General features: G+C 48.1%; 1 protein-coding gene across 1 annotated transcript in view; it reads right to left on the bottom strand.

Annotated features, from left to right (window-relative positions):
* Positions 1–20,456, bottom strand: part of CYTH3 (cytohesin 3) — a 79,834-nt gene that overhangs the window by 8,677 nt on the left and 50,701 nt on the right. The window contains exons 2-6 of the mRNA XM_024745317.1: positions 16,209–16,291; positions 13,870–13,934; positions 13,367–13,433; positions 6,509–6,627; positions 72–152 (exon numbers count right to left, since the gene is read on the bottom strand). Of these exons, the coding sequence (XP_024601085.1) occupies positions 72–152; positions 6,509–6,627; positions 13,367–13,433; positions 13,870–13,907 (305 nt within the window). The 5' untranslated portion in view covers positions 13,908–13,934; positions 16,209–16,291. The remainder of the gene's footprint in view (positions 1–71; positions 153–6,508; positions 6,628–13,366; positions 13,434–13,869; positions 13,935–16,208; positions 16,292–20,456) is intronic.

Below are 20,456 nucleotides of genomic sequence, written 5' to 3'. Positions count from 1 at the left end.
CCAGTGGGTCACCTGGCACCGCTGGGCCACCCTCCCTCCCTCTGCACAAGAGCAGGTGATGAAACACTCACCTTAAGGCTTGTACAAGGTTGAGATCGGCAAACTCGTGGAGTTCCACAAAAGCTTGAAGAACTTTAATGTTAAATTCATCCCTAGGAAAGAAAATGTATTTTACAGCCTCACTGCATGTTATTTCAATAATTTTAAACGACACTTCCTAAAGCAAGTTTTCATGGTTTTTATCGTCACATGACTAACTAAAAGATCAGGTGTTTTTCACTGCGCGTTTGTTTTCAGGCTGAAAACAAAGGAGACCCAGTAGGATATTAAGCGTTTACTTCACCATCAGTACGAGTTAGGGTAAGACCCCAAATACAAGCCTGATGGCCAACGTTCCGAGTTCCCTGCACTAAGCTCTAAGGCACTGACCCAGGTGCTTGGTACAGATCCTCAACCTCCAAAACCACCACGAGGCAGGTGCTAATCTCGTTCCCGCCTCCCAGGTGGGATTTTGAAGCTCAGAGACAGGAAGCAACTCCTCCAGGGTCATAAGGCAGGAAGCACAGTCCTGGACCCAGAAAGGATGGTTTGGAAGAGAAGTAATGCCTTACGTTAATAACTAGCTTTTAAAAACGAAACTTATCATGAGAACACAGTAAAAAAGGTAAAGTTTTATGACAAAAAAACTGAAATGACGTAACAGCGACAGTTCAATACACTGGCATTTTAACTCCAAGCCGCTCCCACTGACCATGGGGACACCTGTAACTCGCCCTCCCGGGAGAGCAGGCCAGGCCTCACCTGAAGATGCTCACCTCCACAGGTACAGGCCCATGACCTGTCAACAGCAAGGAACGGCTGCAGCTCAGCACCCCTGTGACTGCGACACCACCCACCCGAGTGCTAAGGATGACACCCAAGGTGGGAAGAGGCCCCAGCACAAAGTATGTTTTGCAACTTCACCCCCTCCTTTTTCTTTGAGATGAGCTGGTGGCAGGTGTGGGGCTGCTGCCTGAGGGCCCTGGGGCTCCAAGCCCTGGGTGTGCAGAAAGGGGTGTGGATGGGACCCTCCCGGGAAGCAGTGAGCGCTCAGCCCACTGGAAAGACTGGCTCTCGGGCCCTGGTTTGTCCAACGCTGCACCCACCAGCTGGTGTCCTGCTGAAAGGCCGCGAGACTTCGTAAAGGGCACGCTCGGGGCGGGTGGGTGTGTGTACACGTGCGTGCGTGCGCGCAAGCGTGCTGAGCACCAGAGGAGTGGCAGGCAGGCTGGGGTACAGATTTGTGCAGCCAGGGACAGGCCTGTGACCCAGCACAGCGGTCTGTTCTAAAGTCCGCGTTAAAGGCAAGACGGCACACAGCAGGGTCCCGGAGCACAGGGAGCCCCGCCGTGAGGCCGCCACCTCCACCTGGAGAGGAGGAGCGGCGGGTCCGGGCTCACAGGTGTTCAGTGCTCAGCTTGCAGCCAGTGTGAAGCCCCCCAAGGCAGGGCAGCTCCACCCATCCCTCGCTGGAGGGCGGTGTCGGGGGCCTCAGTCCTGAGAATTAAATTCTACCTCCGCGCCAGCCCTCCAGGGACTGCCTGCAAGCCAGGCCACTCTCCAGAGCTCTCCACCTGACCGTCCACCAGGCCTCGCAAGCTCCTCGCCCCGATGCCCCACCTCCCAGGCAGCTCGGCCCACGGCCCGGAGCCTCTCACCGCCGCATCACCCCTGCCAGACCTTCCCCCCAGCTCTCCCTGGACCTCAGAGCCAGAACCTGAGCGCCTCTCACCTCCTGAGCAGCCACCAGCCTGGCCAGAGCCACCCTCCCCGCTCCCGCCTGCGCTCTGCCGCTCACTCCGCACGGGGACCATCTGCTCCAGACGGAACACACAGCCCTGCCCCTCCCCCGCTGGGAGCCTTCCACACCCCCACTTCCCATCACCCTGAGCACATCCGCCCCTCCCCGCATCCCCACACAGGTGCCGCCGCCCCAGTCGGACGCCCTGACCAGCCTGTCACACTGCTACCCACTCGCCCAGCTCTTCCGCGGTCCCTTTGCCCTGGTCACCTCTGACATACCGTGTTTGCTTATTTAGTTTGCTTGTTATGTACTGTATTACTGCAGCCAACGCAGTTCCATAGTGGAGGTACCAACGCCACCCAAGCGCCTAGAACAGTGCCTGGCACAGAGCCAGGACTTCATTTCTTTCTTTTTTTTTTGGCTGCGTTGGGTCTTCATTGCTGTGTGCGGCCTTCCTCTAGTTGCAGCGAATGGGTGCTACTCTTCATTGCGGTGGCTTCTCTTGTGGCAGAGCACAAGCTCTAGGCACACGGGCTTCAGTAGTTGCAGCAGGCAGGCTTCAGTAGTTGTGGCTCACAGGCTCTAGAGCACAGGCTCAGTAGTTCTGGCGCACGGGCTTAGTGGCTCTGCGGCATGTGAGATCTTCCCAGACCGGGGCTCAAACCTGTGTCCCCTGCATCGGCAGGCAGATTCTTAACTACTGTGCCAGCAGGGAAGCTCCCATATTTTTGGACTACAAATCTGCAGTGCCTGCCAGACCGCGCATTATACTAGCGTCATAGTTAATTTAATCTCTGTAGTCGCACACCAGCCAGAGGACGCCGGGGAGTCACTCAGACTCTGGTCCTCCTAGCACGTTGTCCTATACTAGGTGTCTGTTAGACTCAGTGCCTGAACTCCTAGGAGACCCTTCCATTTTTTTAAAAAACAGCTTTGTCGAAACATAATTCACAACCCATATAGTTCACCCATTTCAAGTGTATAATTCAACAGTTTTTAGCATATTTAGTATATCACAGATCACCATGAGCAATTCTGGAACATTTTCATTCCCCCAGAAAGAACGCCCACACCTGAACCATCGCCTCCCAATCCTCACGGTGCCCCCGCGCCAGGCAACCCCTGTTTTCTGTCTCTATAAATCCACCAATTCTGAGCATTTCATATAAAATGGAATAACACAACATCGTGGCCTTTTTGTGACTGACTTCTTTTCCCATCCTAATGTTTTGAATGTTTTAAATCCATGTTGTAGCATGTATCAATACTTCCTTTCTTCTTAATGCCAAATAACACTGCATTGTATGGAGAGACCACATTTTCTTTATCCGTCAGTTGCTGGACATTTGAATTGTTTCCACTTTGGGGCTGTAATGTGGCTGTGAACGTTGTTGCACAAATTTTTGTGCATGCAAGTTTCTTTTTCCCCCTTGGGTTTGTAACTAGAGTAGAATTACTGGATCACATGGTAAGTTTACCATTTTGAAGAACTGCCAACTACTTTCCAAAGTGGCTGCACCATTTTTTTTTTTTTTTTTGCGGTACGCGGGCCTCTCACTGTTGTGGCCTCTCCCATTGCGGAGCACAGGCTCCGGACGCGCAGGCTCAGTGGCCATGGCTCACGGGCCCAGCCGCTCCACGGCATGTGGGCTCTTCCCGGTCCGGGGCACGAACCCGCGTCCCCTGCATCAGCAGGTGGACTCTCAACCACTGCGCCACCAGGGAAGCCCTGCACCATTTTTTATATAGCGGTGTATGAGGGTTCCAGTTTCTCCACATCCTCACCAACATTTATCATCATCTTTAATTACAGCCATCCCGGTGGATATGAAGTGCTGTCTCACTGTGGTTTTGAGCTGCATTTCCCTGATGACTACTGATGTTGAGCATCTCATCATACGCTTATTGGCCTTATCATATGCCTATGTATATATCCTCTTTGGATGAATGTCTATTCAGATCCTTGGCCCATTTTATAATTATCTGTCTTATTGAGTTGTAAGAATTCTTTTTATATACTAGATATAAGTCTTCATCACATTTATATATGACCTGCAAATATTTTCTATTCTCTGGGTTGTCTTCTCCCTTTCTTGAGGACATCCTCTGAAGCACAGATGTTTTGAAATTTGATGATTCTACTTTTTTCTTTTGCTGTCATATCTAAGAAACCCTTGCCTAATCCAAGGTCACAGAGATTTACCCCTGTGTTTTCTTCTCAGTGTTTTATAGTTTAAGTGCTTATACTTAGGTCTTTGACCCACTTTAATTTCTGTATATGGTGAGTGACACTCTTTTTGCAGGTGGCTGTCCAGCGGTCCCCACACCACTTGCTGAAAGGACCATTCATTCCCCCGATGAATTGTGTTGGCCCCTCAGTTGATGTATATATGAGGGTTTACTTCTGGATTCTCAATTCTATTCCATGGCCTTTCCTTCTACTCTTATGCCAATACCACACTGTCTTGATTAGTGTAGCTTTAGTCTGTTTTGTAATGGACAAGTGTAAGTTCTCCAACTTTGTTCTTTTTTTTCTAAGACAGTTGTGGCTATTCTGGGTCCCCTGAATTTCTACATGAATTATGGGATGAGCTTGTCAACCTCTACGAAGAAGTTAGCTCAGATTTTGCTAGGGAGTATGTTAAATTTGTTTTGTTTGTTTTTAATTAAAATAATTTTTTTTAGTTAATTAATTTTTCGCTGCGTTGGGTCTTTGTTGCTGTGCACAGGCTTTCTCTAGTTGCAGCGAGCAGAGGCCAACTCCTCGTGGCGGTGCGTGGGCTTCTCACTGCGGAGGCTTCTCTCATTGCAGAGCATGGGCTCTAGGCGCATGGGCTTCAGTAGTTGGGGCACACGGGCTCAGCAGTTGTGGCTCACGGGCTCTAGAGCACAGGCTCAGTAGTTGTGGTGCACAGGCTGAGTTGCTCCGTAGCATGTGGGATCTTCCCGGACCAGGGCTCGAACCTGTGTCCCTGCCACTGCGCCACCAGAGAAGTCCCGTGTTAAATTTGTTTATCAATGTGGAAGGTGCCGCCATTTTTGCAATACTAAGTCTTCTAATCCATGAACATGGAAGTCTTTCCACTTATTTGGATCTTTTAATTTTTTTCAATAATACGTTACAGTTTTCAGAGTAAAAATTTTGTTCTTCTGTTAAAATTTATTCCTAAGTGTCTTATTCTTTTTAATGCTACTGTAAATGGAGCTGTTTTCTTATAATATCCTTTTCAGCATTTTCATCGCTACCGTATAGACATGAGTGAGACTGTATATTGAGCTGATATCTTGCAACATTACTGAAATTACTAGTTCTAACAGCTTGTTAGTGATTCCCCAGGATTTTCCATATGCCAGATTATGTTATCTGCAAATAGAAACGGTTCTAATCCTTCCTTTACAAATTAGTTGCCTTTAATTTCATTTTCCTGCCTAACTGCCTTGGCTCGAACTGCCAGTACCAAGTCGAATGGAAGTGCTGAGAAGAGTCTTGATCTTAAGGGGGAAGCAATGCAGTTGTGGGGTTTTCACAGGTGCCCTCTATGATGTTGAGGAAGTTCCCTTCTCTTCCTAGTCTGAGTGTTTTTACTATGAAGCAGTAAGTGTTGTCAGATGCTCTTCCTAAATCTACTGGGATGATCGTGTGGGTTTTGCTCTTTATTCTACTGATACGCCATCTATTGATAACTGACCTGCGTACGTTGAACTAACCTGGCATTCACAGGACAATGAATACACGTGACCCTCGAACAACAAGGGGGTTAGGGGCAGCGACCCTCCACTCAGTTGAAAATGTGTGTAAACTCACACAGCCCTCTACATACGGGGTTCCTCCATCTCCACGGTTCTGCAGCCGCAGATTCAACCAACCGTGGATCACGTAGTTCTGTAGTATTTGCTACGGAAAAAAATTCACATACAGGTCAACCTGCACAGTTCAAACCCATGCTGTTCAAGGGTTCTGGTGCATGATCCTTCTTCGATATTGCTGGATTTGATTTGCTAGTATTTAGTTGAGGATTTTTGCTTCTACAGTCGTAAGTGATATTGGTCTGTAGACTTCTTTTACTGTGATGTCTTTGATTTTGGTATCAGGTAGCACTGGCCTCACAGAGTGAGCTGGGAAGTGTTCTGCTCTTCACTTCTGATCAAGTATTTTTAATGAAAAGCTCGAAACAGAAACCACGCTGGTTGAGCGACTGCTGGCCTTCTGTTTAAAAACACTGCTGTCTGCTCCTTGCCCAAGTCTATTCTGACACATTCAGGGGATGTACTGCCCGAGGACTCCTGCCCCGCCCTCTGTTAAGCAGAGTCAGTGGACTTTTAAGTGGAGAAGGTCGAGAAAGTAAGCCTGACTGGCCGCTCTCCATTTAAAAAATAACAAGCTTCCACCTTTACTCATTCCCCCAACTAACAGGAGAAAGGCGACAGCTGAGAGATCCGGGTATTTCTGTGCAAAACACCCAAAGACGCTTTCCGAAGCAAGGAGCGGGAGGCAGCGGCATTCTCGGTTCTGTCCTGGTTTCCCGGATGAGCAGAGGATTCCAGAGGAACAGCGACCCCGCCCAGCCCCAGGACACCCACACCTCTCTGCTCACAAGGGCACAGGGGAGGAGGTGGCTGCGCTGGACTCGCTCGGCCAGCACAGCCACCCCCAGAGCCCACGTGATAGACCCTGATGCAAAGGTCGGCCCGGGTGGGCAGGCTGCCCCCTGCCCTTGAACTCACCTTTCACCCAGGTAGTCCCCGATCACCGTCTTATTCAGGCCTTCCCCTTTATACAAGAACTGGGCCACGTCCTCCGGGGAGCACTGCAGCAGGTCGTTCTCTATTAGAAACTGAATTCCCTGAATAGGAGCGTAAAAAGGAAGCACCGGTTAGGAGGGTCACCAGACTCGTATTTCAAAGATAAATACGTTTAGTGTCGTGACCTTACTGGTTCGGACACGGCAAAACTAATGCAAGAGCACGATGGGATTCTCACATCACCGTAACACATTTTACCCATCAGAGAAAAGCATTTCCACGCCTCCTGGCAAATGAACAGGCTAAGAGACAAGTTACTGAACAGACCGTTCTAAGTGTTATTAGAGATTATAAAGGCAGAAGGAACAGTGACACCGAATTTCCCCAGCTCAGGAAAAGGATCTGTGCTGTGTGCGCCAGGAACACATCGTACATGGTTGACCAACCCAACACCCATCCCAAGCCCCCCTTCCCAGACTCCTCTGCAACCAGAAATGACCTTGTGAACAGATCTGGTCAAACAGAGATGAAGTCTGTGAGGAGGACCCAGGAAAGCTGCTCCTTTCCCGATAAAAGGGGACCTGGCAGCTCTTTCCTCCTCCTTCCTGCCCTGAATGCAGATGTGATGGCAGGAGCCCTTGCAGCCGGCATACAGGGAAAGGCTGGGAAGCACACAGGACCCCAGTCCTGCCATCTGGCAGCTACTCGACGCCCTGCGGCCACCTCCGCCGTGAGAAGACAGCCCGCTGCATAAGCTGTCTTCACAGATGTGCTGCCACCTGTGGCTGAACAGGTGACCAGTCACTATGCCACTGAGCACACAGCAGTCAAATCCACACCCGTGGAAGGACCTACGGAGACCAGCCCAACAGTCTCTATGAACGGCTGCAGAGGGGCTGCTGGGCCCGAACTATCGCTTCTCTGTCTCACGGGAAGCCCTAACAATAGCAAAAATTTACCTCGGGCAGAGCTTCTGAGCTAGTTTCAAAATACATGTTGGAAAGCTTGTAAGGGAAGAGGGAATTCTGCCCAGAAGCTGTTTCTACAAATGCAGCTAACAGCCTAAGGGCCGAAGACCAGGGATCCCTCATGCCCCATGAATGCATCTGAAGGGTCTATTCGTTTTTTTAAACACATGAATGCCCACAGCAGCCTCATTCAGAATTTCTAAAAACTGGAAACCCAACAGTGGGTCAGTAAGAGAACTGACAAGTACATTGTAGCACGTTCACACGATGGAAGACCATAGCACGCCACGGAATAAACAACAGCACAGATGAATCTACAGACATGACATGGATAAAAGGACGCAGCATATTTTAATTCCACCTACGTAAATTTTTTAAAAGGTAACGCTCATCTATGCTGATAGCTCAGAATTCATCCCCTAGGAGGAGACGCCAGGAAGGTGCCCTGTAATGTTCCACAGCTGCGTCTTGTTCTGGGTTGTGGTTACATGAGTATTTAAATTTGTTAAAATTCTTCAAGCTGTACATTTAAAATTTGTACACCATGTTATTCTTCAAAAAAAAAAAAGTTTACCAAAAAAAACAGTTAAGTCTGACAGTCTTAAATTAACTGCCCTATATTTCTGGTGGGAGCTTAAGTGGGTACAGCCACCTGGGTATCATCTTCCACACTGGAACAAAGCACCTGATCCTAGGTGTGCAACTGTCCTCACCCAACTTCCGGAAAACAAGGCCTTGGACAAGGGCGGTGCTGGCGCTACTTACTCAGGGGACACGATGCCACACCCAGGTGCCCATGGAGCAAGGCGAGGGGAGACTGCAGGGCTGGGGACGCCCTCAGGGCTCTGTGAGGGAGGGGAGCTCTGTGAAGCTGGGCAGAGGCTCCGAGGCTGACCTAAAAGCCCTGCCACGAGGCCAGAGGCAGAGCTGCCCCCAGCTGCCTCGATGGAGCCCTTGGAGTCCTTGTCGTGAGGACTCACGGGCTGGCTGTGGGTGGAGACGGGAGACTGCCGCTTCCGACACGGTAGGGGCAGGGGAGAGGGCCTCCCAGGAGCCAGAGGTCGGGGACAAAGGGACCAGCAGAAGCAGAGGCTCCCTGGGGGATCGAGGCTCACATCGGGGCGACAGTTCTGGCCTGGTCTTTCGTGACCACTTCGGCTGTCATACCAGTGAGGGTGGTGGCCCAGCGGCCAGCCTCCCTTCTGGGGATGCTACCTGGCTGTGTGTCCTCAGCGGGGCCGAGGCTGCAAGAGGGTCTTGCATCCTTCCGACCCTGCCCTCTCCCCACCCTGCCGGCTGTCTGCAGAGTCATCCGACCGGCAACCTCTGCGGCCAAGGGGCCCCGGCAACCCCCTCAGCCTATGTCCCCCAGAACTGAACGGGCTGTGGATGAGGCTTTCCTGGATTCTTCCAGGTGCACATAACCTGCTCTAAAACCCAACGCTCCCCAATCACTCGGAAACTTCTCCGAGAGGAAGTGCCATCTAACCACCTCCCAGGATCTGGGAAGGCAGACAGGCTCAGCACAAGGGGATCCCTTCTGTGCTTAAACGTCACATAAGGCAGGCAGAGGAGGCCCCGAGGGAAGCCTGAGCTCCCTGTGCAAGAGACGGAGGCCCTCCCTGGTCACGGAAAACACGGAGCCACTGGCGTGAGCCCAGGCCACAGGCAGAGAGAGCAGCTGCAAAGGAGAAAGGGGCTGGCTGCACCTGGGAGGGAATGAGACAGAGCAGAGGAAGAGGCCTGCTCTCGGCCTGAGGACCCGCACCCCTGTCCAGAGAGGAGGAGACGTCACACTCCGGGAGGGATGCAGCCACGGGCAAGGATGCTGGCAGCCCCGGGAGCTGCGAGAGAGGCTGCAGCAGAGGCTCCCTTGGAGCCTCGGGAAGGAACAGGCCCCACCCACACCTGGATTTCGGGCTTCCCGGCTCCCGAACTGCGAGAGAATGAGTTTCTGTTGATTGAAGCCACCAAGGTTGTGGCGGTTTGTTACGGCAGCCCTAGAAAACAGATACATCAGGTAAACGCTAACAATTCAGAAGTCCTATTTTATTGCTATTTTTAGTGGCGACTCTTAATTTTAACAAATTTTTAAACATATTCATCTACCAACGTCCAGAAAACCTTAGCCAGCTTTTAATTTCCTTCCTTTCCTTCTTGCTACTTACATATTGAGATAATCTGGGACTTAGCTTTCAAAAGTATTCTTACAACAATCACTATGTAGACTTAACTGTAAGTTCTTCTGGTCTCTCTGCTCTTCTTTTTTTCAATCCCACATCTCGCCCTTGGGCTCACCTCCCGATCAGAGATGTACTACTCCAACTATTCCATTTCTGGCGCTCAGAGAAGGTCTTAGTGGTTAATTTAAATCACTTTTCCCCAGACTTCGGAAAACACGATTTCCCTATTGTCCTTGATTCGCTGCCGCTGATGACGAGCTTGCTGTGGTTTTGTTTCTTCTTAGAGAATCTGCTCTTTCCTTCCTGGAAATTTCCTACACTTCTCTTAATCCACAGGTTTCCTGATATCTTACTCAATATATCTATGCATATAGGTCTTTAAGAAATGTACCCTGCTTGGCATTTGGTGAGCCCTTTGAATTTGAGGACTTGATCTTAATCTAGTTCTGAAATATTCCAATATTTTTTTTGAAGTATTTCCTCCACTCTGGTTTCTTTTGTTTTTTAAAGGTTTTAAAAATTTTTTTTTTTACTATTATTTTTAAAATTTATTTATTTGGCTGCCTTGGGTCTTCGGTGCTGTGCTCTGGCTTTCTCTAGTTCTGGCGAACGTGGGCTACTCTGGGTTGCGGTGTACAGGCTTCTCATTGCGGTGGCTTCTCTTGTTGAGGAGCAGGGGCTCTAGGCACGTGGGCCTCAGTAGCTGTGGCTCAGGGGCTCTGGAGCGCAGGCTCAATAGTTGTGGCTCACAGGCTTAGTTGCTCTGCTCTAGAGCACAGGCTCAGTAGTTGTGGCACACAAGCTTAGTTGGTCCGTGGCATGTGGGATCTTCCAGGGCCAAGGATCGCACCTGTGTCCCCTGCATCGGCAGGCGGACTCTCAACCACTGCGCCACCAGGGAAGCCCAATGTACTATGTTTTTAAAGGCACTTCTAGGAAGTTGGGAATAAAAGGGAGAGTCTGCCGAGTGTTTTCAGCTTCCTTGATCTCATCAACCGTCTCTCTTCTGTATTTATAAACCCAAGTGCTACTCCTGGGTATCCCCATACCCGAACAAGGCAAAGCTCCTTGCTCAGTGTGTTATCACTCTGGGACTTAAATCTTCTTCCTGGCCTGAAAGAACGAATTCACTCTGACAAGAGCCTCGTGTTTCACAATGTCACGTGGTTTAATAGGGGCCTGGGCCACGGCGGAGATGCAAGTTTGAATTGTGAGATCATCCGGTGCTGTTACAGACTGAATGCGTGTGTCCCCTGAAAATTCCCATGTTGAAGTCCTAACCCCCAATATGATGGTATTAGGAGGTGGGCCCTTTGGGAGGTCATTTGGGCAGAGCCCTGGTCTGATGGGATCAGTGTCCTTATAAGCAGAGATGCCAGAGAGTCTGACCCTCTCTGCCATGTGAGGACACAGCACCTGGACAGCCGTCTGCAAGCCAGGGAGAGGGTCCTCACCAGAACCTCACCATAATCTTGGACGTCCAGCCTCCAAAACTGTGAGAAAAATTAATCTGTGGCTTAAGGCACCCAGTGTACGGTATTTTGTTAGGACGGCTGGCATTGACTACAAGTGCTGAAACCAAGTCTACAAAACCAGAGAATTTTGATAATTATTCCCAGAAAAAGCAAACATGCAGACTAAATGTGTCAAGTGGTTTTTTCACACAACATAATCACAAGTAAGTTGTCAAATGGAACCAAGAATTAATGTTTCAAAAACTCTTTCAGGTGAACAGTAACACGAGACGAAGCCTGTGGTGCAATGTGCCGCAGCCCAGGCACAGCAGATGAAACAGCCACGTCCGAGACGGGCCAGCAGACACCACGGGGCTGGCCAGGGGCCTGGGCCACCTACGAACCAACCCCAGAGTCTGCCAGAGCCCAGGAAGCACCACAGTTCCAGGCATGAGTCTCAGAGTTGGGTTCTGTGCTCCTTGGCCGCTCCCCAGCTGTGACACAGGAATTAAGATGGAACCACCCTCAGGAGGTCGTCACAGGGACTAAAGTCTACCAGGCCACATGCTTCCTTAGCACAGCTCCTGACAGAGCTACTTCTCAATAAACGTTAGCCATTGTTATCGTAAATCTGACACACAGTATATGTGAAATAAGACAACCGGCAAGACCCTGATGGTGAGGACTTTAGGTACCACTCGAAACTTGTCTGTTTTGAGAGAAGATCTGAATCTCCCCATGAACTGAACGGCGTGCTACCCTGCACTGCACTTGAAAATTTAAGGCCCAGTTTATAAAACGTCCTCTTGTTAGACCGCCTCTCTCCTGAGATGCTTCCAGTGCTTATTACATCTGCTGATAATTCTACTCCATAGACTCAACTTCTAAAAAAAAAAAAAGACTGTTACTAATCCCAAATATCAAATTATTACCCAATTCACAATTTGAATTGTTCTCACTGACAACCTGGAGTTGATTTATACCCTGTAAGCAGAGAATTAGGAAGCAACAGGACAACTTTCACAGTGGCCAGAGTACCCGAGTTAAACAGAGACCCTCCTGTGCTGCAGCCCTGCGAATATCTTGATAAAACCCTAATTTGCAAACCTTGACTAGGGAAAGGTGGTACGTATATCTTTAAATAACATCTGCAACTGTGCCTGCACCTACAGATGTAAATTTACAGATCTGAGATCTTGCGCGGTGTAATTCCAGCCATCAGCAAACGTCTGCCGAATGAACAAATAAGTAATTAGTACAGAGATGCCAGGAAAAACAAGGAAGACGTCAGACGTGAACACAAATTAAAGACCAGTGAGGGGACTTCCCTGGTGGGGCAGTGGATAAGACTCCACACTCCCAACGCAGGGGGACTGATCGAACCAGGGTTCGATCCCTGGTCAGGGAACTAGACCCCACATGCATACCGCAACTAAGAGTTCGCATGCCACAACTAAGGAGCCCACCTGCCGCAACTAAGATCTGGTGCAACCAAACAACAACAGAAGACCAGTGAGGAATGAAGTCACCGGCAGGGAGGGCCTGAGGCCACCTCTCTGTGGACAACGTCTCCCCGCTCCTCTCCTAGACCACGAACCTTAGCGGCTGATCAGGTCCACTCTTCTCAAAACCAGAACGATGTTACGACTGAGCCATGTGTTCCACGAAGCTTTACAGGTTCAGCTAATAGGTCCTTGAGCTCAAATCTCAAAAACAAGATGCTACATGTTGCAGGTTTCATTTCTTGGGGGGTGCTTTCCTAGAAAATCCAACTTGAGGAAAGATATTGGCTTAAATCTGGAGTCGCTTGGTCTTTCAGACAGATGTCTTCTTTTTAAGGTAAATGAAAGGAAGGAAGACCTCTCCCTTGAACCTTTTAACCCCCTAGACCATAAAATCTACCATCTCTGCCCTGATGGGCCATGCGACTCCGTGGCCTGGGGCTCCTGAGGGCCAGCAAAAAGCTCGGCCTGGAGGAACCAAGGAACTGAGCGTCAGGCAGCTCCTGTGAGGCCAGCCCCGACTCGGAACTTCCCAAACAAAGGCCTTCTGGCCCAGGGACTTCTGCTGCCCCCGCTCATCAGCAGCTCCCTTTGTGGTAAAACCGAACATCAACTCAGTGTCTTTATGAGGTATATGCCCACTCTTGTCCAAGAGGGAGCACGTCTTTAAAATCGGTCAATCCATCCATCCATCAGTCTCTCACAGGCCAGAAAACTGAAGACGTTCTCTTACCTTTTTGGGATCCATGTTGAATTTCTTCCTTCCCATGGCGATCTGCTTGTTCCTCTGAGTAGTTTTGCTGTGCGTTTGAACGAATGAAGAAGTCGTTACTGGACGTTTGCACAAAGCACCGGGAGCTCACGTCCCCTCCCAAGAGGACAGCTCGGGAAAGGAAAGGGCACAGGCCCCCAGGGCCCCCTGCCCAGGTGGAAGCAGCAGAGGTACGGCCACTGCAGCTCTTTTCTTTCACAGTTGCTAACTTGTTCAGCAAAAGCAGAGCTTCTTGTTACACAGAAAGGTCATGTCTGGGCAGGGTGTTCTGAGGGGCCTGCGCGGCTTCCTCAACTACAAGGCCTGACGGTGAACTGGACCACGTGGGGAGGGGAGAAGCAGGGAAGATGAGGGGGGCGGAGGAGGAGGACGAGGCCCCGACAGGCTGCCCGCCCCGCCGTGGCCACCACAGTGTCGCGAGCTCGGCTGGAGGGTGACCTGAAGGTGCAGCCACAGCCGCTCACCTCTCCTCCACGGACGTGAGGTTGTCGATCTCCGTCATCACTTCCGCGATTTCATATTTCAGCCTCTGTCGAGAAAGAAAGAAAGCGTTGTGGGGGTGAGAGAGGGGGTTCTCCACCTTCAGAGACCTTTTAGCCCCCCGGGTGCAAGGTCCCCTCAGGTCTCATCGGGACATCACAGGTATGGAGAAACCAGCACTGCTTATGGACACAGACAGTCTCGTAGTCAGAGCCACGCCAACTCATGAGCAAACAAAATTACTGTTTGTCCATCTCCCATCAGAACGAGAGCAGAGGGGTCCCGCAGGCAGATCCTCCCGTGAGTGTGCGTGTGTAAAATCAAGAAGGGACCCTGGGGAGAACATCACAGGTGTAAAAAGATACAAACGGCAAAAGGAAAGCAATGAGTCCCGTTATACGTCACCCACACATGCCCACCTGCCTTTGCCGGCACCTGACTTCTTGGGAAGACCTGGGGCGAGGCTTAAACTCAAGTCAGGTCGGTATCGGGCCTCCAACCACCGTCTCAGGGTGATCTCTGTCACTTTCCGTGAGACGAGGCACTGTGGACAGAGCCCGGGAGGTGACAACGATCTTGCCTGGGGCCCTCAGACAGGCCAAGGACCCCAGAAGGGACAGACTCCCTACCGCTTACTGGCTGAGACAGCCCTGACCTCCCAGGCCTGGGCACCTTCAACTCAGAAGTGAGGTCGCTGGAGCTCCACAAGGCTCCATGGGCACTGTTATTACTAACGTCCAAATCGGAACGTCAGCCTTACAATATGTTCTCATTCTTCAACCAAAGCACACGTTCTGGGTTATCTGATTTTTCTGAGAATGACGGGTAACCTTAGAAGAAAAAGTTTCATGAATTATCTCTCAAATACAAAGAGATTTTTATTCAGACCCTATGATCTCAGGTGCCAAGAAACTTCAGGCTCAAACTGTGAGCCCCTAGAAAGGAGCTACTGTCTGGACACAGCTCAGTTCCGCAGCAAGTGGCCGGGGAGGCCACATTGACTTTGGCGGGACAACGGTTAGGAAGCTTCCCAGGGAGCAGCCACACGTGCAGTCGATTTCCCGAGGAAGCCCCAGACGGGAGCCGCGAGCGCTGCCCCTCTGCATCGTTTCTGCAGCTATTACAGACGCTCCGACTCGGAGACTGTGGCTTGACTCCTCTGGGTCTCCCACGGGACCCCCTCCACCCTGTCCTCTGAGCACACAAGTGTGGAAAGTGCAACGGTTGGCTATCTGTGTCTTGTCCGTCACTCTACTCCCACCAGCTAGTAGGTGCTCGGTGCATAGCTAGAACTCAACATATGTTTAGTCCATCATTCAAAGGACACCTGAGTGCCAACCATGTGCCAGGCAGCATGCCAGGGACCCTGGTAGACGAAGCGCGGCCTCGCTGTAGACTTCCGGGAGCAGTACGTGTGCAGGCGCCACTGCCGTGTGAAGACGCCCATCGTGACTGCAGAGTCACACATCGCTCGCCCGTGACTCCAGGCATGACTTCTCTTCCAATGAGTCCACGCCGCCCCGTGAGCACGAGCTCTGCTTCACCAGCCTGGGTAACTCTTACGCTCTGCCTCTCCATATGGTTCGGATAAACGCATACTAAATACCCACGTTTTTACATTTTCATGAAGCTACTTGATTTACAATTTTTAAAAAAATTTGTTTTATTGAAGTATAGGTGATTTACAATGCTGTGTTAATTTCTGCTGTACAGCAAAGTGATCCAGCTACACACACACACACACACACACACACACACATTCTTTTTCCTTTTCTTTTCCATTCTGGTTTATCACAGGATATTGAATATAGCTCCCTGTGCTCTACAGTAGGACCTTGTTGTTTATCCTTTTTCTTTTTAATTGGAGTATAGTTGCCTTATACTGCTATGTCAGTTTCTGCTGTACATCAAAGTGAATCAGCCATACATGTACACATATCCCTTTTTGGATTTTCTTCCCATTTAGGTCACCACAGAGCACCAAGTAGAGCTCCCTGTGCTATACAGTAGGCTCTCATTAGTTATCTGTTTTACAGTAGTGTATATATGTCAATCCCAATTTCCCAATTCATCCAACCCCCCGCCCTTTCCCCCTTGGTATCCATGTTTGTTCTCTATGTCTGTGTCACTATTTCTGCTTTGCCCATAAGATCATCTGTACCATTTTTCTAGATTCCACATACATGCGTTAATATACGATATTTGTTTTTCTCTTTCTGACTTACTTCACTCTGTATGACCGTATCTAGGTCCATCCACGTCTCTGCAAACGACTTGATTTACAATTTTACCTAAGAGCAAAAACTAAAAGACATTTTTTTACCTCGATGTCATCAATAAGTTCCTTTTTTCTTCGACGAATGTCTAAAAGTTCTTCTCTCTCTTCTAATGAGAGGTCTTCAGGCACTGAAAGAAAAAAAAATCAAGTTAAACAAGTAAACAACAGCTACTCCACAGAACAATTTGCCAACTTCTGGTGAGGCTGAAGGCGGGTATTGTACAAGCCAGCGACTGTGTAGGTATTATCCCAAGGAACCCTCGCTTACAGACCACATGTAAGATATTCATAGCAGCATTGTTTTAATAGAAAAACAACCTAAGTTTCCACTAATAAGAAAATGAATAAACTGTGGTATATTTATGATACAGAATCCCACACAATTAACAATGGCTGAACTCAGTCTTCCAACACACATGAAACCCACAAATGAAAAGAAGATAAAAGGAGGCTGAAGACATACACTGTACGCGACACCTTCCACAGAGGGGTGACATATACATACGCAGAGCATAAATAAATGCACAGAAATGATCAACGCCACATTCCTTTTTTTTTAATGGCAGTTGTTTTTTTAAAAAAATATGTATTTACTTTTGGCTGCGTTGGATCTTAGTTGTGACGTGCGGCTCCAGAGCACGTGGGCTCTGTAGTTGTGGCACATGGGCTCGCTAGTTGTGGCACGCGGGCTTAGTTGCTCCACGGCATGTGGGATCTTAGTTCCCCGACCAGGGATCGAACCCAAGTCCCCTGCATTGGCAGGCGGATCCTTAACCACTGCGTCACCAGGGAAGTCCCTCAACACCACATTCTTGATAGTGGTTCCTTCTGAGAAGGTAGGCTTGTGAGGAAATACATTCCAGAACGATACTAGGGAACGTCAATGCAGTGGGTAAAGGTTGGCTGGTACATGGACATTTAATTTTAATTGACAGGGTTGTTCATAATATCCTTGCATTAATGATTAACCTCTGCAGTATTTTCCATTCCTACTATGTCTATATTCTCTTTTCCTTGTGCTAGAATTGGCTTTTATCTCATTAAGCTTTTCAGAGAAACAGCTTTTAATAATCCTCTACCTGTGTGTTTAATTTCTATTTCATTAATCTGTTTAAAGAAACAAAAGATTAAGAATCTGAGTAAATAGCAAGAGAACATGTAGAGCTTCTACAAACAAATTAAGATAATGTGATCGTGGTGCAGGGACAGACAAACGGACTGATGAACCAGAAGACAGTAGCCAGAAAAATACACACAGACTCACAGAAACTTGATTTACAACACAACTGACATTGCAGCTCAGAGAGACAGGGCAGACTCTTCTATGTATGTTACGTGCTGTATCAGTTATCTCCATGTAAAAAAAATGAAATTGAATTCCTGGTTATCATCGTATTTTTAATTGGTTCCAAGTAGAATAAAGGCTTAAATTCAAAAGCCAATAAATATTACACAATTTCTTAGGAAGAAAAATAGAAAATGTGTTTACAAATTCAGAGTAGGAAATTATACCACACCACCAAACACCCACCCCTGCCACCGCCAAGTAACTTTGAGCGCAGCCATTATTATCCTAATTTTATAACTGAGAAAACTGAAGCCAAGAGACGTCTAATGATTTTCCCTGGTGACACAGAAAAAATATTTGAAGAAGTACTGGGTAAAATGTTCCATATTTGATAAAAGACATGAATATACACATCCCAGGTGCTTGAACTCCAAGTAGAATAAACCCAAAGATCCACAAGGTCCCAGAGTATGCTACGGGCAGGCCCAGCAGCTCAAGAGTGTCATCAGGGACCCGCTCTTTCCATTCTATAGTCCAAAGTGTCAGCTTCATCGTAAAGCTGCTGCTAGCGGCTTCCAGAGGCCTCTTATTCATGCATGGGGTGGGGTGGGGTGGGGAGACCCAGATCAAGAGAAAATGTGAGAACCAGTAGAGAATGATGCATCCAAAACCAAGAGAGGAGAGAATTTCAAGAGGGAAAACCCAACGACGTCAAATGCCACAGTAAAATAAAGAAGCAAGTGTGCAATTCTTGAACCTCCCAAGGAATTACTCTTACCAGCAAGCAAGCACCTTACTGCAATACAGACAGAAATCAAAAACTAACCAGTTGGTTGACACTATCCTGTTACGAAAAAAATAAATGCACCCAAAGGGTCAAATCGAGTCTGTCCAGTGTGGACTGGGCTCCCAAAAGGGGCCTCATTTAAAAAAAAAAAAAAAAGTTCTGCTGAGTTCTCCTATGTAGCTATATGAAAACAAGAGTCTGAAAGGGTGCCACTCTAGTTCGAGCATCAATAGACTTTGGTTTAAGAAAACCCACCTCCAGTTTTCTCCCCTCCAACCCTGATGATGAATAGGGTTGGCTGATAACAGTGAAGGTACATTTTAAGTGAATCTAAACACCAGAATGATTCAACTCAAGAATCATGATCTTTAATGGATTTCCTTGATTTTCTCTCAGTAATGCCCATCTTTTCCTATCCCTTTAAGGCCCTAAAGAGTTAAAGTACTGACCATTTACTTTACCCGTAATTCTGATCAGAATTTGCATCTCTAAAAGAAAGACAAATTCTGTAAGGTGGGATAACGATATTGTGATTATGTTTAAAAACAAAGTCTTTATTCATACTGTAGAATTTAGGAGTTGTAATATTATTACACCTGGACTTTACTTTGAAATAGTTCAGCAAAAAATTAATCAAGCAAAATGATAAGTGTTAAATCTATCTGACGGCTATATGGGCATTCATTACCTATTTTACACTCTAAGGGTTTGGAATTGATTGATTGATTGCTGAATTGGGTCTTCGTTGCTGTGCACGGGCTTTTCTCTAGTTGCGTTGAGCGGGGGCTACTCTTTGTTGTCGTGCGGGGGCTTCTCACTGCAGTGGCTTCTCTTGTTGTGGAGCACGGGCTCTAGGCGCGTGGGCTTCAGTAGTTGTGGCGCACGGGCTTAGCTGCTCCACGGCATGTGGAATCTTCCCGGACCAGGGCTCGAACCCGTGTCCCCTGCATTGGCAGGCGGATTCTTAACCACTGCGCCACCAGGGAAGTCCTGGAATTTTTCATAAGTTAAAAAAAAAGTTTCAAGTATAAATGGCCAGTAGCACCTTTTCAGGGTATTTGGCTAAAGTATTAATGAAAAATAATGGAATGTTTCCTGGCACATTTTAAAGAATAAATAAAAAGAATAAACAAAAAGAATACAAGTATATAATGAAATACTCAGGACCAATCTCTGTACAGCTGTCACTTAAATATCTTGATGTCCTACTATTTCTTTTAACTCCCTGAATGTACGGTGAATACCAGTATTTTGCTGGTATTCAGTGAAATTCTATCAGCATCTCTCTGCCTTCAAAATAACTCTGCAGCCACAGAATCCTCTCACACACAGATAATCTCACGCACGCAAGTGCCACAGGAAAAAAATGGGAAGATAAGCCATGTTCAGAGAAGGTGTTCTTAACTATCAAGACCTTTCCCACAACTCAGCAGTCTTCTCCCAGTAAAGGCAAAAATAAGGTCTGGTTCACTTTATCATCTACATTTTGTCACTTCGACATTGTTAGGTAAGATGAAACGAAAGTCTACAGCTGATTTATTCTCTCTCCTAAGAAACCCAGTGGTTTATTTTTCTTAATTGAAAAAGTTATACATGGATATGGTTATTACACATACATACTCTCTCTCTGAAAACATACAAAAGGGCATACAGTGAGAAATTTCCTTCCAACCTCAATAGAAGCTTTTTTTAAAAAAGCAAGTTAACTGGAACCTGCTGGTGAAATTCAGTGCAGTCACTGCAGTTGATCACCGTCTTCCCGATTCTCCAGAGATAAGGGCCTTGCTTAAGCCTCACCACTTGGGGCCCGTTTCTCATCTGCAGAATGACGGGAGAAGGTTAGCCACAACACAGCAGGTGTGGTCTCTACAAATATAAATGTTTTCACAGGGGAAAAGCAATGTGGAAAGATGTCAAGAAATTCCCCATTTCAGTACAAAGGTGTTGCCAGAGAGGTTTTAGATTAAGAATCAGGAGCCATCTGTGTAATTTAGTCCAGGCCCCTGCCTTTCTCGAGAAGGCACTGGTTTCCCACAAATGGAGGCCTGTGGGTGGGAGGTCTGGGTTTGGGGTTCATGATTTGTATGCGTTTAATTGAAGTACTTAGGTGGGAAGTTCTGCTTTCAGCCAAGACGAAGTAACAGGGATAGATTTACACTCCTGTCTGAAATGACTAAAACAACGGACACAGTTCTACACCCTGCCAGGTATCTTTCAA

Source organism: Neophocaena asiaeorientalis, unplaced genomic scaffold (genome assembly GCF_003031525.2).
Source record: "Neophocaena asiaeorientalis asiaeorientalis breed wild unplaced genomic scaffold, Neophocaena_asiaeorientalis_V1.1 scaffold461, whole genome shotgun sequence".
Classification (NCBI taxonomy): domain Eukaryota; kingdom Metazoa; phylum Chordata; class Mammalia; order Artiodactyla; family Phocoenidae; genus Neophocaena; species Neophocaena asiaeorientalis.
Note: the sequence above shows the minus strand (reverse complement) of the source record. Positions and strands in the feature narration are given on the sequence as shown.